Source organism: Vanessa atalanta, chromosome 12 (genome assembly GCF_905147765.1).
Source record: "Vanessa atalanta chromosome 12, ilVanAtal1.2, whole genome shotgun sequence".
Taxonomy (NCBI): Eukaryota; Metazoa; Arthropoda; class Insecta; order Lepidoptera; family Nymphalidae; genus Vanessa; species Vanessa atalanta.
The window spans coordinates 11,911,845-11,926,528 of NC_061882.1; the positions used below are offsets into that span (position 1 = coordinate 11,911,845).

General features: G+C 33.7%; 1 protein-coding gene across 6 annotated transcripts in view; it reads right to left on the reverse strand.

The window, feature by feature from the left end:
* Positions 1-719: 719 nt before the first annotated feature.
* The window catches only part of LOC125067606 (myogenesis-regulating glycosidase), a 51,165-nt gene continuing 37,200 nt past the window's right edge, over positions 720-14,684 (reverse strand). For all 6 annotated transcript variants that reach the window (XM_047676267.1, XM_047676269.1, XM_047676268.1 and 3 more), the window contains 6 exons: positions 7,989-8,133; positions 5,453-5,675; positions 4,824-5,003; positions 2,999-4,407; positions 2,223-2,400; positions 720-1,952 (listed from right to left, as the gene is read on the reverse strand). In XM_047676267.1, the coding sequence (XP_047532223.1) occupies positions 1,813-1,952; positions 2,223-2,400; positions 2,999-4,407; positions 4,824-5,003; positions 5,453-5,675; positions 7,989-8,133 (2,275 nt within the window). In that variant the 3' untranslated portion in view covers positions 720-1,812. The remainder of the gene's footprint in view (positions 1,953-2,222; positions 2,401-2,998; positions 4,408-4,823; positions 5,004-5,452; positions 5,676-7,988; positions 8,134-14,684) is intronic.

Consider the following 14,684-nt stretch of genomic DNA (forward strand, 5'->3'; position numbering starts at 1 on the left):
TAAATAACTAACGTTCTCTCATCTTTTTGTCTCCAGGGAGATACTCTCGTGAGTTTTTAGAGTGATAGCTAAAGTTATAATCAACGTCATAGGACTATTGACTTTTGACAATCACAGTCGTGTTTAAAACTAAGAAAAAATTTTGGTTTGTACAATAACAAAATGACTTAAACTCAGAGCCAGATTATCCTTAGCTGATACGAAGCCCTGGGCAGTCTTACATTTGGGAAAATATGATTTTGAAATTCATTGTTAATAAACTTATTGAAGATATATAGTTTTCAGAATAATCACAATCGTAATGTAGGAAAGCAAATCGTAATTACGAATAATATTACGGTATTTGGTAAACGTGCACTGCCTAGAGTCCCGGACATGGTTAATCCGGCCCTGCTTAAACTTAGATTATTTTAAAGAAGTGAGTTGTGGAGATATCACACAAAATGGCAAATTTCTAACTAGTGTTAATAAAATATTATTCATTACGTTTGTTTTTTAAATGTGTGTCACATTTTAACGTCATATCAATTTATATTCTTTCGTAAAGGAATTTATGTTTGTCCTTTTATAAATATTTAAACTACTTTAAATACAAAATGTTGCTCAAAATCATAATTAACTATACAGTTAATTATGTGTAGCTTATATACATATACTTGATGCTTAATATTATACCTTATATACAAGTATATTCCAAAACTTGTAATAAAACATTAGAATACTGTATTGTATGCCCTTTCGTCGTTTATTTTCTTATTTACTAATCTCATTGCATTAAATTACATTCTTTTTTTAAGTTTATATGTAGATATGTCACCCGAGGGTGGCTCTTTGTTTATTATTGTTTTTTGCAAGAAAATTTCACTTGGCACTTCCAGACTTAGAACCTAAGTAGTTCTATGTTCAACCTCACTTTCAAAAAATTATATATCTGTCAAAGTTTCAAGAATTTTTCTAAAATATTAAATGTACATTTAACGGTATATGACGATTCGATTTTTGAAAAATGTTCTACCATTCCAAAGTTAGAATACGATCATAGATCATATAAAAACTAACATTGTGATTTAATTTGGTCAAACGGTTGGAGAACCATATTGTCGTATTTATTAAGGCTATGTTCAATTCCAAACCAGAGCAAGAAGGTCTAAACGCGGGACTAAATTCATAAGAAGCAATAGACTTGATTTAAATCTAAAACGCAATTAATCTTGTAATTAAAATTCTTGTTCTCCTACAATTTGTGTTTAACTTACTACCAATGTATTTTCAATTATGAATCTAAGATGTTAAGTCCCTTGTGCCTGTAATCACATCAGTTCACTCAACCTTCAAATTTAAGAATTACGAATACGTCTATATCCAGAACAGGATGACGAGGTGAACTAAGCACTACAGTCAGTTTTTATTTTACTTCGAACGAATGAACATCTAACTTTTGATTCACATCAACAACACAACAATATCAACTCTTAAGATGTTATTGTTCATTATTAATTGGTTGTATAATCAAGGCAGAAAATCCTGAAGAAGTTTTAGGTTTTTAACATATTTTTAGTATGAACTAGTATTAGTTAATGATCAACAGTTACAGATCAACGTTTCTTAAATCTAGTAATGAAAAAATCTAAAGTTTGTAATGACAGTTATGATTTAAATTGGGGCTGTTTTACACGACCTTTTTATGTGTTTGATAATGTTCATCAAAATTTTAGAATGCTTGGTGAAACTTATCGCAAATAGCGTAATACAACTCGTTTAAAAATAATTTGGCAATATGCATATTCTTCTCGTCTTTTAGAATTTAAGATTTTATTTGAAACGCAAATCATCTGGTTTTCTCAGGAAGTACGCGACACGTTCTGTTGGAACTTTGTATTCGTGCATCCATCTGTTTCCCTTACGTAAAGAACCGTCGATGCCATCTTGCCAAAGTCCTGCTGGGAGATACACTGAAAAAAAATTACTGATTTAGATGTGACCGTTTGAGGGACACGGTTGTGTTGAATTGACGGGATACATTTCAACCCAACGTAAAATTTTTGATCTTCGGACTTTTTTTCCTATAAGTTTTTTTATTGGGGATTAATAGAAAGAATCAGAAGTCAATTTAATGATTTTTTTATGTGGGACAGTATGCAACTGGACAAATATATTAAACAGGCTTCATAAGGCTTAGTATTATAGCCCGAACATTGTAAAGTGAGATTAGTAGTCATTACCTTCTCTGGTAGTTTCTCCCTGTCTCAGTACAGGTGCCACGACGATCTCGTCACCGATCGCGAACTCGTCTTGTACCAATAGCGGCGCGTCTCCGTCTGCCACCAACCACAGCGGACGCACCAATGGCAAGCCCTCCTCTAGCGCTTCCCGTTTGTACTTCAGCAGGAGGGGAGTTACCTGAATGACATACAATGAGTTAAATGGCTGTTATTATTGAAGACGGCAAATATTATTGATGACGTTGGTATTTTTAATGTGTATATTGACGTCACAGTACACGTCATATCTATTAATTTTGGTCTCCTAGAATTCAATTTTACTTTACTATTACGATTTAATACACATATAAAGCCTCGGACAATTAATTTTATAAATTAATTGTTTTATATAATTGGGAGTGATAATGATGTGTGGGTAGCAGTATAATACAACACTATGAGACTCGAGGAGTGCAGGCTTTAATATTATTCTTCAGAATATCCTGTAAATTTTAACCATATTTTTTTTTTTTTAATTCAAATTTAATTTCTGGTATGATAGATGAGATGAGAGTATGAGATGAGTATGAGAGTTTAGATAAGTTTCTTATAACAAATAGAATAAATGATACTAAATCTTCATTATTTTAGCATTTTACTAAAATATTATTATAATATAATTAAACAAACAACCGATGACATAGCAGAAACAATTTTCCGAGCTGGAAAAACCTTCTTAAAGATAAAGGAATTAATTAAAAGTAAGGTGTCATTTGAAATAAATGACTTGTACTTACAAGTTTTTGTCTTAATAGCGTCAAGTTTTTCGCCATTTCTAGCACTCTCTCATCGTTGTATTTGCTAGGGAGATGTGTGAACTTCATAACTGGTAAAAATGTAGCCATTTGTAGCCATCTCATGTAGAGCTCTCTTTCTGGTAATGCAATACCATTATCTTGTGTGGTATTTGAATTAGATTCCACCGCTCCTTTAGAAGAAGGTAGAAATTGTTCACTACCAGGCCAATATATATCACCACCAACAGCTCCTGGCATTGTGAAAGGAAATCCATTTACACCATAAGTTAGCATCGTCGGTATAACTCGTCTTAACGCTTCCCAAGTTGATTCGAATGGAGGTAAAGAGACAAACGTAGGAGGCCTCGGCAAACTAACAGCTGAAGAGACTCCAATTATGTTTAATGTTTTTTCAAAAGTTCTAGTGAAAACTGTTTTGTAATGATCAGGGTTAATTAATTGCTTCTCACAGCGGTAGTAATGAGGCATGTCATACGCGGTCCCGAGATCAAAATAAAATGAATCTATATGATATTCATCTATAACAGCTTGAAGTTTATTTAATATCCAAGGGACGGATCTTTCGTTTGTGATGTCTAAAACACCAGCACTAGCTGATGTTTTAAATCTAGATAAAGCTGGTATACGTCTATCGCTATTTCTTTCACTAACAAGCAGTCTCTTTTGCACAGTCTCAGCGAAGTTTTTACTCTCTGTACTTATAAATGGTTGAATAGTAAATGCTACTTTGAACCCTCGCCTGTGAAGTTTGTCCACGGTTACATTTAAAGTTGCGAATCGACTCGCATCCACAGTGAGATCACCGATTTCGTTTTGCCAAAATTCGTTTATTAATACATGACCTTGTTTTAGAAAACCTAAATTGATTACGTCTTCTGTATATTTTGAAATTGTCTCGTCTTGCAATTCGTGTCTGAATCGAGGCGCAATCTGCCATACTGGTTCAGATATTAAAGATTCCAATGTTTTCATATCAGCTGGTTTCAGTCCATCCCATAATGGAGCACGTCTGTGACTGTGAATGGATGTGTGCAACGATTTCATATCTCTAGACGTACATATATTGTATTTCATTTCAGGAAATTCTGTAAGTCTATTGGCAAAAGCAAAATCGTCAAATTGGGCTTTAAGACATATTTCTTTTCTTTCTTTATTAACAGAAATGTGCAATGGAGTTTCTTCATCAATAATTATGGCAGCTCCTTTGGAGTTAATCAAGTACCGTGTTAGGACATTACCCCATTGAGATTTTTGCATATCACCAGTTATAAATGGTGTGTAGTCAATGGTTCCAGTGTTAAGTGGCCATGTGAGGTTAATTGATTGACCGGCACCGAACCAGTGTACCTTTGTATCGCTCCAATCGAAGCAGTCGTTTGGTGTGACATCTGAAAAACATGAGTGAATTATATATATCATATTAAAGTTGTAATCAAATATTTTAAATTTTTCAACAATTGTTGATATTATTTAAAATAAAAATATAATTTTGAGAGGAAATTACGAAATTATTAATCATCACAATATACATATACGCTGCTAAAACCGATTTAATACCTAACACGTAATATTCTTATTTGAGAACTTACTTAATTCCCATTTTCTCGTTCATCAGCGTACAGTTTCACATTGTATACAATGATACAAGGTGGAGACAATAATGTTGAATACGAATAGAATTACAAACTACGACGTTTAGACACCAAGACCATCCGAATATCGTTAATCTAATGTTGCTTAAAAAGTTTTCTATTCCAATTGGATTTTGTTTTTTGTTTTATGTATATAATATATAGTGCCTCACCTGGTTTTAAAGCTTTCCAATGAACAGAATAGCAAGTGGTATTATCAACGCCAGGGTCATGGGGAAGACATTTTAAATAGAAACGTAGATTGTGAAGCCATTCCAAGCATTCTGACCCATCAGATCGACGATGTTCAGGGAGACAGGGAAATGCTTTTTGCTTGCCTTGAATACCGACAGCTGCAATTTTTAATAAAAATGTTTAATTTGATATAGAAATGTAGACTGTAAAATGAGCCTGATAGCTAGAGGTCCTAACTATCTACAGACATAGCAGATGGGCCAACTTATTTTGCTACCACTACCCATAGATATTGGCCCTGTAAGAAATGGCAAAAGGGATTAACCATCCCTTATGCCATTTCTTATCAACCTTAGGAACGAGTATGTTATGCCCCATGTGCCTGTATTTACAGCTGCCTCCCCCCATTCAAATGGGAATACAACAATACTAAGTATTGCTGATTGGCGGCAGAATAACATACGAGCCAGACGTCAATATTTTTAGGGTATTGTGCATAGCTTATAGGATAGCAGATCTGGTGGATCTCTTTATTACCTCGCTCACATAATTCAATGGGATCACAAATTTGACACGAATGACTTTTATTTTTAAAACAAAATCATACCCAAGCTAGCTTTCAAAATTTCCACGTCGTCCTTATTGAAAACCCTGATGAGTCGTTTCGGTTCGTTGAACTGTACGTTTTGGAAGTACGCCTTGGTGAGAGCCTGCTGGTGGTAGAGGACGTACGCGAAGCCAACGAAGAATACGACAGCGAGGAACATGAGACCAACGAAAGCTCGAAGCTTGTAATCGGTAGGTTTCTTTCTTATCTTCTGCGGGATGCTCTATATAAAAAGAAGATGATAAATATTTATAAGTATTTTACAGGATATCAGTAGTCTAGTCAAAATTTTACATATTGATGTAGCCTTGGCGGCGTTGAATTTAGTTGACTATAGGATCCTCATTTCACACCTATTAATTTCTTCCCAGAAGTACATCCTCCTGCCATTCAAGCAAAAAAGACAAATAGTAGCTTGTAATCACTAAAAGTTTCATCAAAATCAGTTCAGATCGGTGCAAGGACAAACAGACAATTACTTTTTCAAATTCTGGCATCGCAGCGAATAATAGCGGTCTACATATTATGTCAATATTGAAAAACAAAGATACAAATAAAATTTCTTTTTCTGGGGGCCAGGGCTCTGCTCAGCACAGAACATCTCAGCAAAGTTTCAACACAATCCGATAATTTAGCAACATTTATTTTTATTTATTAAGAGTAAGAAAAACATAACAATATTAGCCCCAAAAGCACAACAATTCCTTATTCGTATTGTAAGTAGAATGAAATAGCCACACATATAATATTTCACCATTCATGCCGAATTTGCATAAACGTGTTACAGTCGAAACGATTTAGAGGGTCCGTGACCAAAATAATATCTGACTATTTAGTTACTACTTTTATTTTCTGTAATTACATAAACGCTATAATAACTTAATTGACGTTTAACCAATAACAATTACATTACATTACATTAACAGCCTGTAAATTTCCCACAGCTGGGATAAAGGCCTCCTCTCCCTTTGAGGAGAAGGTTTGGAGCAAATTCCACCACGCTGCTCCAATGCGGGTTGGCGGAATACACATGTGGCAGAATTTCGTTGAAATTAGACACATGGAGGTTTCCTCACGATGTTTTGCTTCACCGTCGAGCACGAGATGAATTATAAACACAAATTAAGCACATGAAAATTCAGTGGTGCTGGTCTGGGCTTGAATACGAAATCATCGGTTAAGATGTACGTATTCTAACCACTGGTCCATCTCGGCTCTTGTATTAATAACAATATTGGTGATTTTTAGTATTGGTACGGCTTAAACTCTAGGGAAGGACGTAAGATAATATTTAAACAATTCAGATTTAAAATAAAGGATAGAAAATTGTGTGAAAATATTAGACCATGCACGATAGTAATAATTCCAAACGAAATAAAATCGTAGATACACAATTAACACAGTGACATACATAACAGATATCACGATTTTGTCCACTTTATATGTATGTACCTACATGTATTTCAAAACATTTTCAAATGTGAATGCACTTTGAGAGTAATTAGCCGAGCGTATATTTCGTTATTCGTAATTGTCTTTGTTACAAAGTTAACTGATTCTCACTTAAACCAACACATTTTCAAACGTTTTGACTCATATTCAAATTTTATTCAAGTAAACTTCATAATGAAGCGTTTTTGAATCGTCAATATTAAAACATTACCACCGTTTCGGAAAGCAGCCTCCAGGCGAGAAGAAACGAATCATACAACATAGAGTCATTTCATTTAGTTATTAAATATCCAATATAACATAAACACATAGAAAAACTATCACATTTAATCATTGACAATAATCTGCCATCAATTCACCTAAGAAAGAAACTCAACAGAACTTTTTAAAAGATATTCGTGTTTAGCTAATCGAAATCAATCAAGTGAATACCGCTTGATATATTACCCACTGTGACTTCAGCTAAACATAGTGACTGTAATATATTTTGGCAGCACTGTGAATTATTGATGTCGACACAGAAATAGAGGGATGATGATTTCGAGGCTTATGTATGTGAGCTTCGAATATCATTGATACTTTCATGAACTACTGTAAAGATAAATAGAACGACGCTAACGATATATTTGGTCCATAATAAGTAAGAAATGAACATTTCATTTGTAATTTATACAGATTTCTAAGAATTTAAATAAAAAAAAAAAAAGATTTAGAATGTTATCGTTCACTTGGTGGTAGGGCTTACTATTATAACAACTTATAACAAATATTTTTATAACAAGAACAATAGTTTTCCATACATATCATTAGTTAATGTATTTAAAAAATATATCTTAACAATATACATATATACATATATACATATATAACATTCACTAAAATGTACATCAATTAAAAGTGTAAAAATAAAGCAATTATTAATATTAATAAAGTTTGTTTAAAGCTGGTTTGAGTATGTTGTAATTTTGCAATTTTATTCAAAATTTGGATCGTGAAATTTGCTGACGTTACGTATTAATTTTGACATTTAATTATATTGTTAGTTAGTTAAAATAAGTGATTAATAAGAATTAACGAACGGTACCTGTAATTTTTCCTTCAACAAACTAGCTAGCGAGTTTACGCTGGTCACCGAGTTACTTGGGGAGTACTCGTCGTCATCCATGCTGAATTCTGATCTGAATCTTCGAGGAGCTGTTGATTTACGACGAGGTGATCTAAGAGGTACTCTGAAAGATAACAAGGATATATGTGTGATTAGATCTGTGTATGTGATTGACTACTGATAGAATATCGACAGTAAAGTGTATATTCCCTCACCCGACTAACGGCTTAACGTAAAGGTTTAACAAAGGTGAAATAGGGAAGTTGAAAATTTAATGGGGATAATTTTTATAGTAAGAAGCTTGAAATTTCATATCCAAGCTGTTTATATATTAATAAGTCTGTTTCATCGTTTTTGATATCTACGCCATAAGAGGGTGAAATAGGCGCTGAATGTTGATATGAGTCCGTCATTTTTAAAATAAGAAAGATTAATTTATATGTAAATTTTAATATTAAAGATTCTAAGTAAATCACAAGAAGTATTAAACGTCATCGGAAAAGCAAGCTAAACAATAATATACATTTTATCACAAACATGACAACTTCATTCTGTTAGTGGCTATTACAACCTAATTTTACATGTTTTCTTCCTTATCATCATCATCCTCCTGCACTTATCCCAATTTTACTTGGGGTCGGCGCAGCATGACTTCTTCTTCCATACTTCTCTGTCGGACGTCATCTCACAAGTAACATTCTTTCTAACCATATCGACTTTCACAGAATCCATCCATCGTTTCTTTGGTCGTCCCCTACCTCTATATCCATCCACATTCATGCTCAAGACATAAGTTCTTACTATACACTTAAAAAAAAATTATAAGTAACTTTTATTTCAAAGTTCCCATTCCACTAAAAAATACGCAGAAATTGCTCTCATATAAGCAGTCTAACCTGCTCGCAATTATTTTCGCAATCAAAGGAACGCATTTATTATCAAATTAACGTGTAAAAAGTAACAGTCCCAATGCTGAGCTAAGGCCTATATTAATGTTTGTGAGGAAATGGTTTTGGGGCTTATGCAACCACGCTGCTACCTACATTGGAGCACGACCCGAGTCGGACACACGTTACATGTTGCAGAATGTCACCTGGCACATGCATTACCTTCATCGTCGAGTACGAGATCAATTATTAACATAAATGAATAGGTGCATAAAATTTCGGTACTGCTTGTGTGGATTTGAATCCGCTATCTTGAGTTAATAAAGTTTTCGAAAAGGGTCATCTCGACGCACGAAAAATTATCATTTTCATAATCGAATCTTTCTTAAATTTCATATTTATTGCATAGCGAATTAGTACTTACACTTTAAAACATACGGCTTATATTTCTATGAACTATATAGTGTTACAAATTTTGCGTGTCACTAATTTCCACCGACTGACATTCCTGCGCAGTTTCCTTATTACCTTGGATTCCAGTTTCTGGACAAGGTCGTATGACGTCACGGAAGATAAAATCTGTCCCACACGAGGACGTCCAATGTGAAAATAATCTAGATTATGTCTTAAATACGTACCTAATCTATATAATTTACCTGTATGATGTATAAAATTTACAAACAGACACCTTGTTTGTGATTTCAAACAAACTTAACTTATTAACTGTATTAACTTGAATAAGTTAATACAGCTAAAAAAGACGACCCTTTTTATTTTGTCTGCATGTCTATTTGTCAAATTTAATCTTTAAAATATAATCGAATTATCTAGACACGCGGTAGCGTGTCAGCCAAGTTCTAGTAACAGAACTGGCTAGTAGCACCGTGTGTAATATTACACGAACCATTTGGAGCCACTTTTGACCTCCTCATATCTCAAAAACTATTTGACATAGATGTGTCAAATTTGGCTCATATATTGAGACTCGCGAGATACATATGTGTTCCAAATTTCATAAACGCATCTCAAATGGTTATTTAGATATTAACGTCTAAAAATCGTCATTTTTATCACTGACTGACCTATAGATCAAAACTATATCCTACTTCCAGGTGACCTAGAAAGTTCAAATTTGGCATGCAGGTAGATAATTAGGCCAATATAAAGGAAAAAATCTGAAACTGGTAATTTTTTATCATTTTATTATAATTTTTCATTTTATTGGGTCTACAGGAACACTTATATACTTAGTTCCTGTAATAACTGTAATAATAAAAAAATGATGTAAGAACCAGCAATCAAAACTTATGACAGCCGGTCTTCAAGTGGATTTTAAGGTCTTCACGTGAATATATAACAAGTTGAATACCACCCTTAAGTTTTTTAAATCCAAATGTTTCCGTTTTAGTACTTATGAGTATAGCCGACTTTCGTATTTATTACGTTATTAACTAGCATTTAGCGCACATCAATGGTGCCAAAAAATTTACTTAAAAAAATAATAATAATAGGCATTTCGGTACACGGCGCGCGACGCGACGCCGGAGCAGCGGGTTAGGAGCGTTGCGATTAAACCTTAACGCGGACGTGTCTGAGCGAGTGGCAACCGCGCTCATAAGAATTATTTCAATGCCTTCCGATGGAAGCTGCCTAGTCTATTCGACTGCATATTTTTTGTTTGAGTATACTAGTATACAACAATAAAAAAGGTTTCGTGAGATTGTAGTAGAGTATGTATATCGTAACTGGAATGATTTAAGTTTGTACTCTAGCGCTACAAACGGGGATCCTTATTGCTTGGAAGAACAGTATCGAGCAAGCATGCTGATGTCAGCAAAGGACTGATGAATGGGTCCAATGGAAAAATAGAGAAGGTACATTGGGGACGTCGATAACAGCAATAGCGCACGTAAAATAACAATTCAATTTAAACATAATTTAATTTGCGAACTAGAAGTCAAAACCAAGTTACAGATATTAAGTAATGTACATATATGTTCAAAGGAAATAATTCTCTATTTGCTTAGCATATTCTACTATTATACACAAATTACAAGGCCTTTGCCTTGACGGTGCTCTTTTCGACATAGGCTCCTCTATATTAAGTAAAGAGCAGGCTTACGTTGGCCTCTCTAGAGTTAAAACCTTAGATGGAGTACATCTTATCAATTTAGGTCCAATTCAAATCAAGACACAAGAGAGCTCTATTGTAGAGTACAACCGTCTGCGCACGTTATACCACCCCTACTTGGCCAAATTAAGTATAAACAGAAAACGCGTAAAAAAAAATCCGGACACTGAATGGGCAATTCACTCGAACATTTCAGAGGTACCTACAAGAAAAAATCAGAACGTATCAAAAAAAAGACAATTATACCCCGTAAACGTAGGAAAATAGAATAGCTTAACAAAAACTATTTGGTATTCATTTTGTTATTAATAAGTACCTATTAATAATTTATATACAAAAAGTAGTGATATCCCATCAAAAACATAAATGTAAAAATGAGAGCCAAGTTAAATATTATGATATATACCTTGGTTGTTGACTTCAACGACAAAAGAAGTGAGATCTAAATTTTTGCCAAGTTAAATAGCCCTTCTGAAATTTATTTATAACTACATAAAATAGCATTTCTTCTTATAACTTGGGATAATATATTGTTGCCTAAGGTCTGACTTGGCTAGTTCTTATATGTTTATAAACACAACTTGTAGTTTGTGTTTAGAATAACAAATTATAACTCAGAACATCTAAGAAGAATGGAGGACAGCTCAGTATTGCTTAGTTAGTATATACGTACATTAAGAGCTGCGATGGTCCAGTCACTAGAAAACATTAATCTTAACCAGATATCGCGAGTTCATATCTAGACAAGTATCATTGAATATTTGCGTGCTTAATTTGTGTTTATAATTCATTTGTAAAGGCTTAGAACTTACGAAGGCTATAATATAATTCTTATATGAGAACTAGCTAAGTCAGACCTTAGGCAACAATATATTATCCCAAGTTATAAGAAGAAATGCTATTTTATGTAGTTATAAATAAATTTCAGAAGGGCTATTTAACTTGGCAAAAATTTAGATCTCACTTCTTTTGTCGTTGAAGTCAACAACCAAGGTATATATCATAATATTTAACTTGGCTCTCATTTTTACATTTATGTTTTTGATGGGATAATATAATTACAATATGCTCCAAACCTGCTCTTCAAAGGGAGAGGAGGCCTTTATCCCAGCTGTGGGACATTTACGGGCTGCTAATGCTAATAATTACAAGCAGTATTCCAGAGGTGCCGTTTATTATTTATTTCATCAAAAATGGTTTCAAACCGAGAATTTTCATGTGTTTAATTTCACCTCATGTTCGGCAGTGAAAGAGAATATCATGATCTGGATGTGTCGGATGAAATTATACCATACTAGGTACCAGTCTCGGCTTGGCACGGGTAGAGTAAGGTCTACGTAAAACAATTATATTATTAAAATATACATCTCTAATGGTCATCATTTTTTTTTTTGATAACTTGAACAATTACCACCATATTGTAGGCAATTAACATAAAATCATAATGAACCTTATTCATGAATCCATCCATTAGTTAAAACCCTACAAAAACCCGTTTGATAGTTTTTGAGTTTATCGAGGGGTATTTTTACGCGGGTGGGGGACCTTATTAATAATTTGTGATGTGTGTCCACAGATTATTAGGCTTCACGTCTTTGCCTCGACAAGAAAAGGAGGCTTCAGCTTAACATCATTGACGTTACAGGTCATTGACATTTATTGAAATATTTCCTGCGCTATTTAAGAAATTATTAAATCATCGACAGAGATCTCAATCTCAGCGTGTATCATAAAAAAATAAACTCGCTTTTACATTATTCCAAGCGAGATCATATAATTATTTCGTATCGACACACCTCAAGTTGTTTTTTTAATATATCTATTGATTTACCTTTAACCACTCATGTTTCACCTTTACACACATTACCGTCCTTACCATAGGGCACATGGGGCACGTGCCCAGGGCCCCGAAGAACCAAAGATTTACCAAATTAAACCAAAAAATATCTAGCAAAAGGGCCCCAAATTCATGGGTGCCCGAGGGCCCCAGCATAGCTTAGACGCCTCTGTTTACACATGATAAACTTTAATTACATAAGATATCATTGAATTGCTCACTTAAATAAGTAGATATATATTGTAAGCTGTCTAAAGATTGTTGACCATGAAATTCTGCTTGCAATTTTTATTATTTCTCAATAGTGTCTGTTGAAGTTTATTTCAGTTCAATTTTAAAAACACTAACCTAACCGAAAGATTACAAACCATCGAAACTTTATACGTGTTATTGAAAGATGAATCATGGTTCACAATCTTTAGAACGCTTACAATCTCGCGAGATACATTATAATCTAACGGCATTTACCTATATACGGTAATATATAGCATGCAAATTAAAATTATAAATATTTGCTATTATATATCTGAACGGTTAAAAACAAAAGCTATGAAGAGATATAACTATATAAAACATCTCACACCACATGCACACTAATCACAATCACACACACATAAACATCACACATGTACTTTGAAATAAATGATAAATTTGAATTATTTCTTTATTTATAGTAATTAAAACTATTTTTTATATTTTTGTTTATTATATAACACACATATTATGAAAAAGTGGTGTCAGACACGAGTACGTAGTATGTCAACTAGATAGTACCAATGTTAAATATACTATGGAGAAGAATTATCTTTGTTTTTTTTCATTACACAATAATGCATTTAACTGTGAGCTCCTTGTTGCATTCCTCTGTCATCAATGGAGGCAAACACATAGCTTATTTTAAACTTGTATAAAACAAAACATTCTTCTGTTAAGAAATAATCACACAAATATCTTTTACTTAAGAATTTTTCTTTTTTATAATGGTCCTGTACTTCTAAAATGTATACATAAATATATAAATGACCACGTCTTGTCTGCTTTGAGACTATTAACGCGTAGCAAAAACAATAACTATACATAGACTACATCAAGTACAGGAAACTTAAAGACATTGTTTATTAACAACTATGTCATTGGATCGACGCGGTGTTGGTCTCTGCGTCGTGTATAATCTGTGGTATTAAGAATTCGCGATAAAAATGGCGAAGTTTTAAGCAGAAGTTTGGAATCAAAATTAAAGTGGATATAAGTTTTTTTTTATGGTGTAGGTTGGCGGACGAAATGGGCCAGCGGATGTTGTAAGTGGTCACCATCGCCCATAGACAATGGCGCTGTAAGAAATATTGACCATTCCTTTCATCGCCAATGCGCCACCAACCTTGGGAACCAAGATGTTATATCCCTCGTGCCTGTAGTGTGAATGTTAAGTGGAATACTATTGTGTTATACATAAAAATATATTGAATCGAGAACTGTTTATAGTGCATAAAATAACAGAGCTATGAGCAAGTCACGTGGAATGCGTAAATCAAAGATTTGTTTATCTTCACTTTCTAATTGAATAGACTAGGCATAGGTCATAGAAATTCAGAGGAAACATGCGCTCAGTTATAAAGTGTATTAACTGGTAAAGTCAGAGTAATTTGACAGTCACTTAAGCGCTCCTTTGTATAAATTTTAGCTGTGTTATCTAAATTAAGGACCGTCTTACTTTCTGGGATAGTTTTGCTTTGTGGTGTGGTTATGTGCGAGTCCATCTGGGTAGGTACTACCAGCTCATAATATACTACCGTCAATCAGTAATACTTGGTATTCTTGTG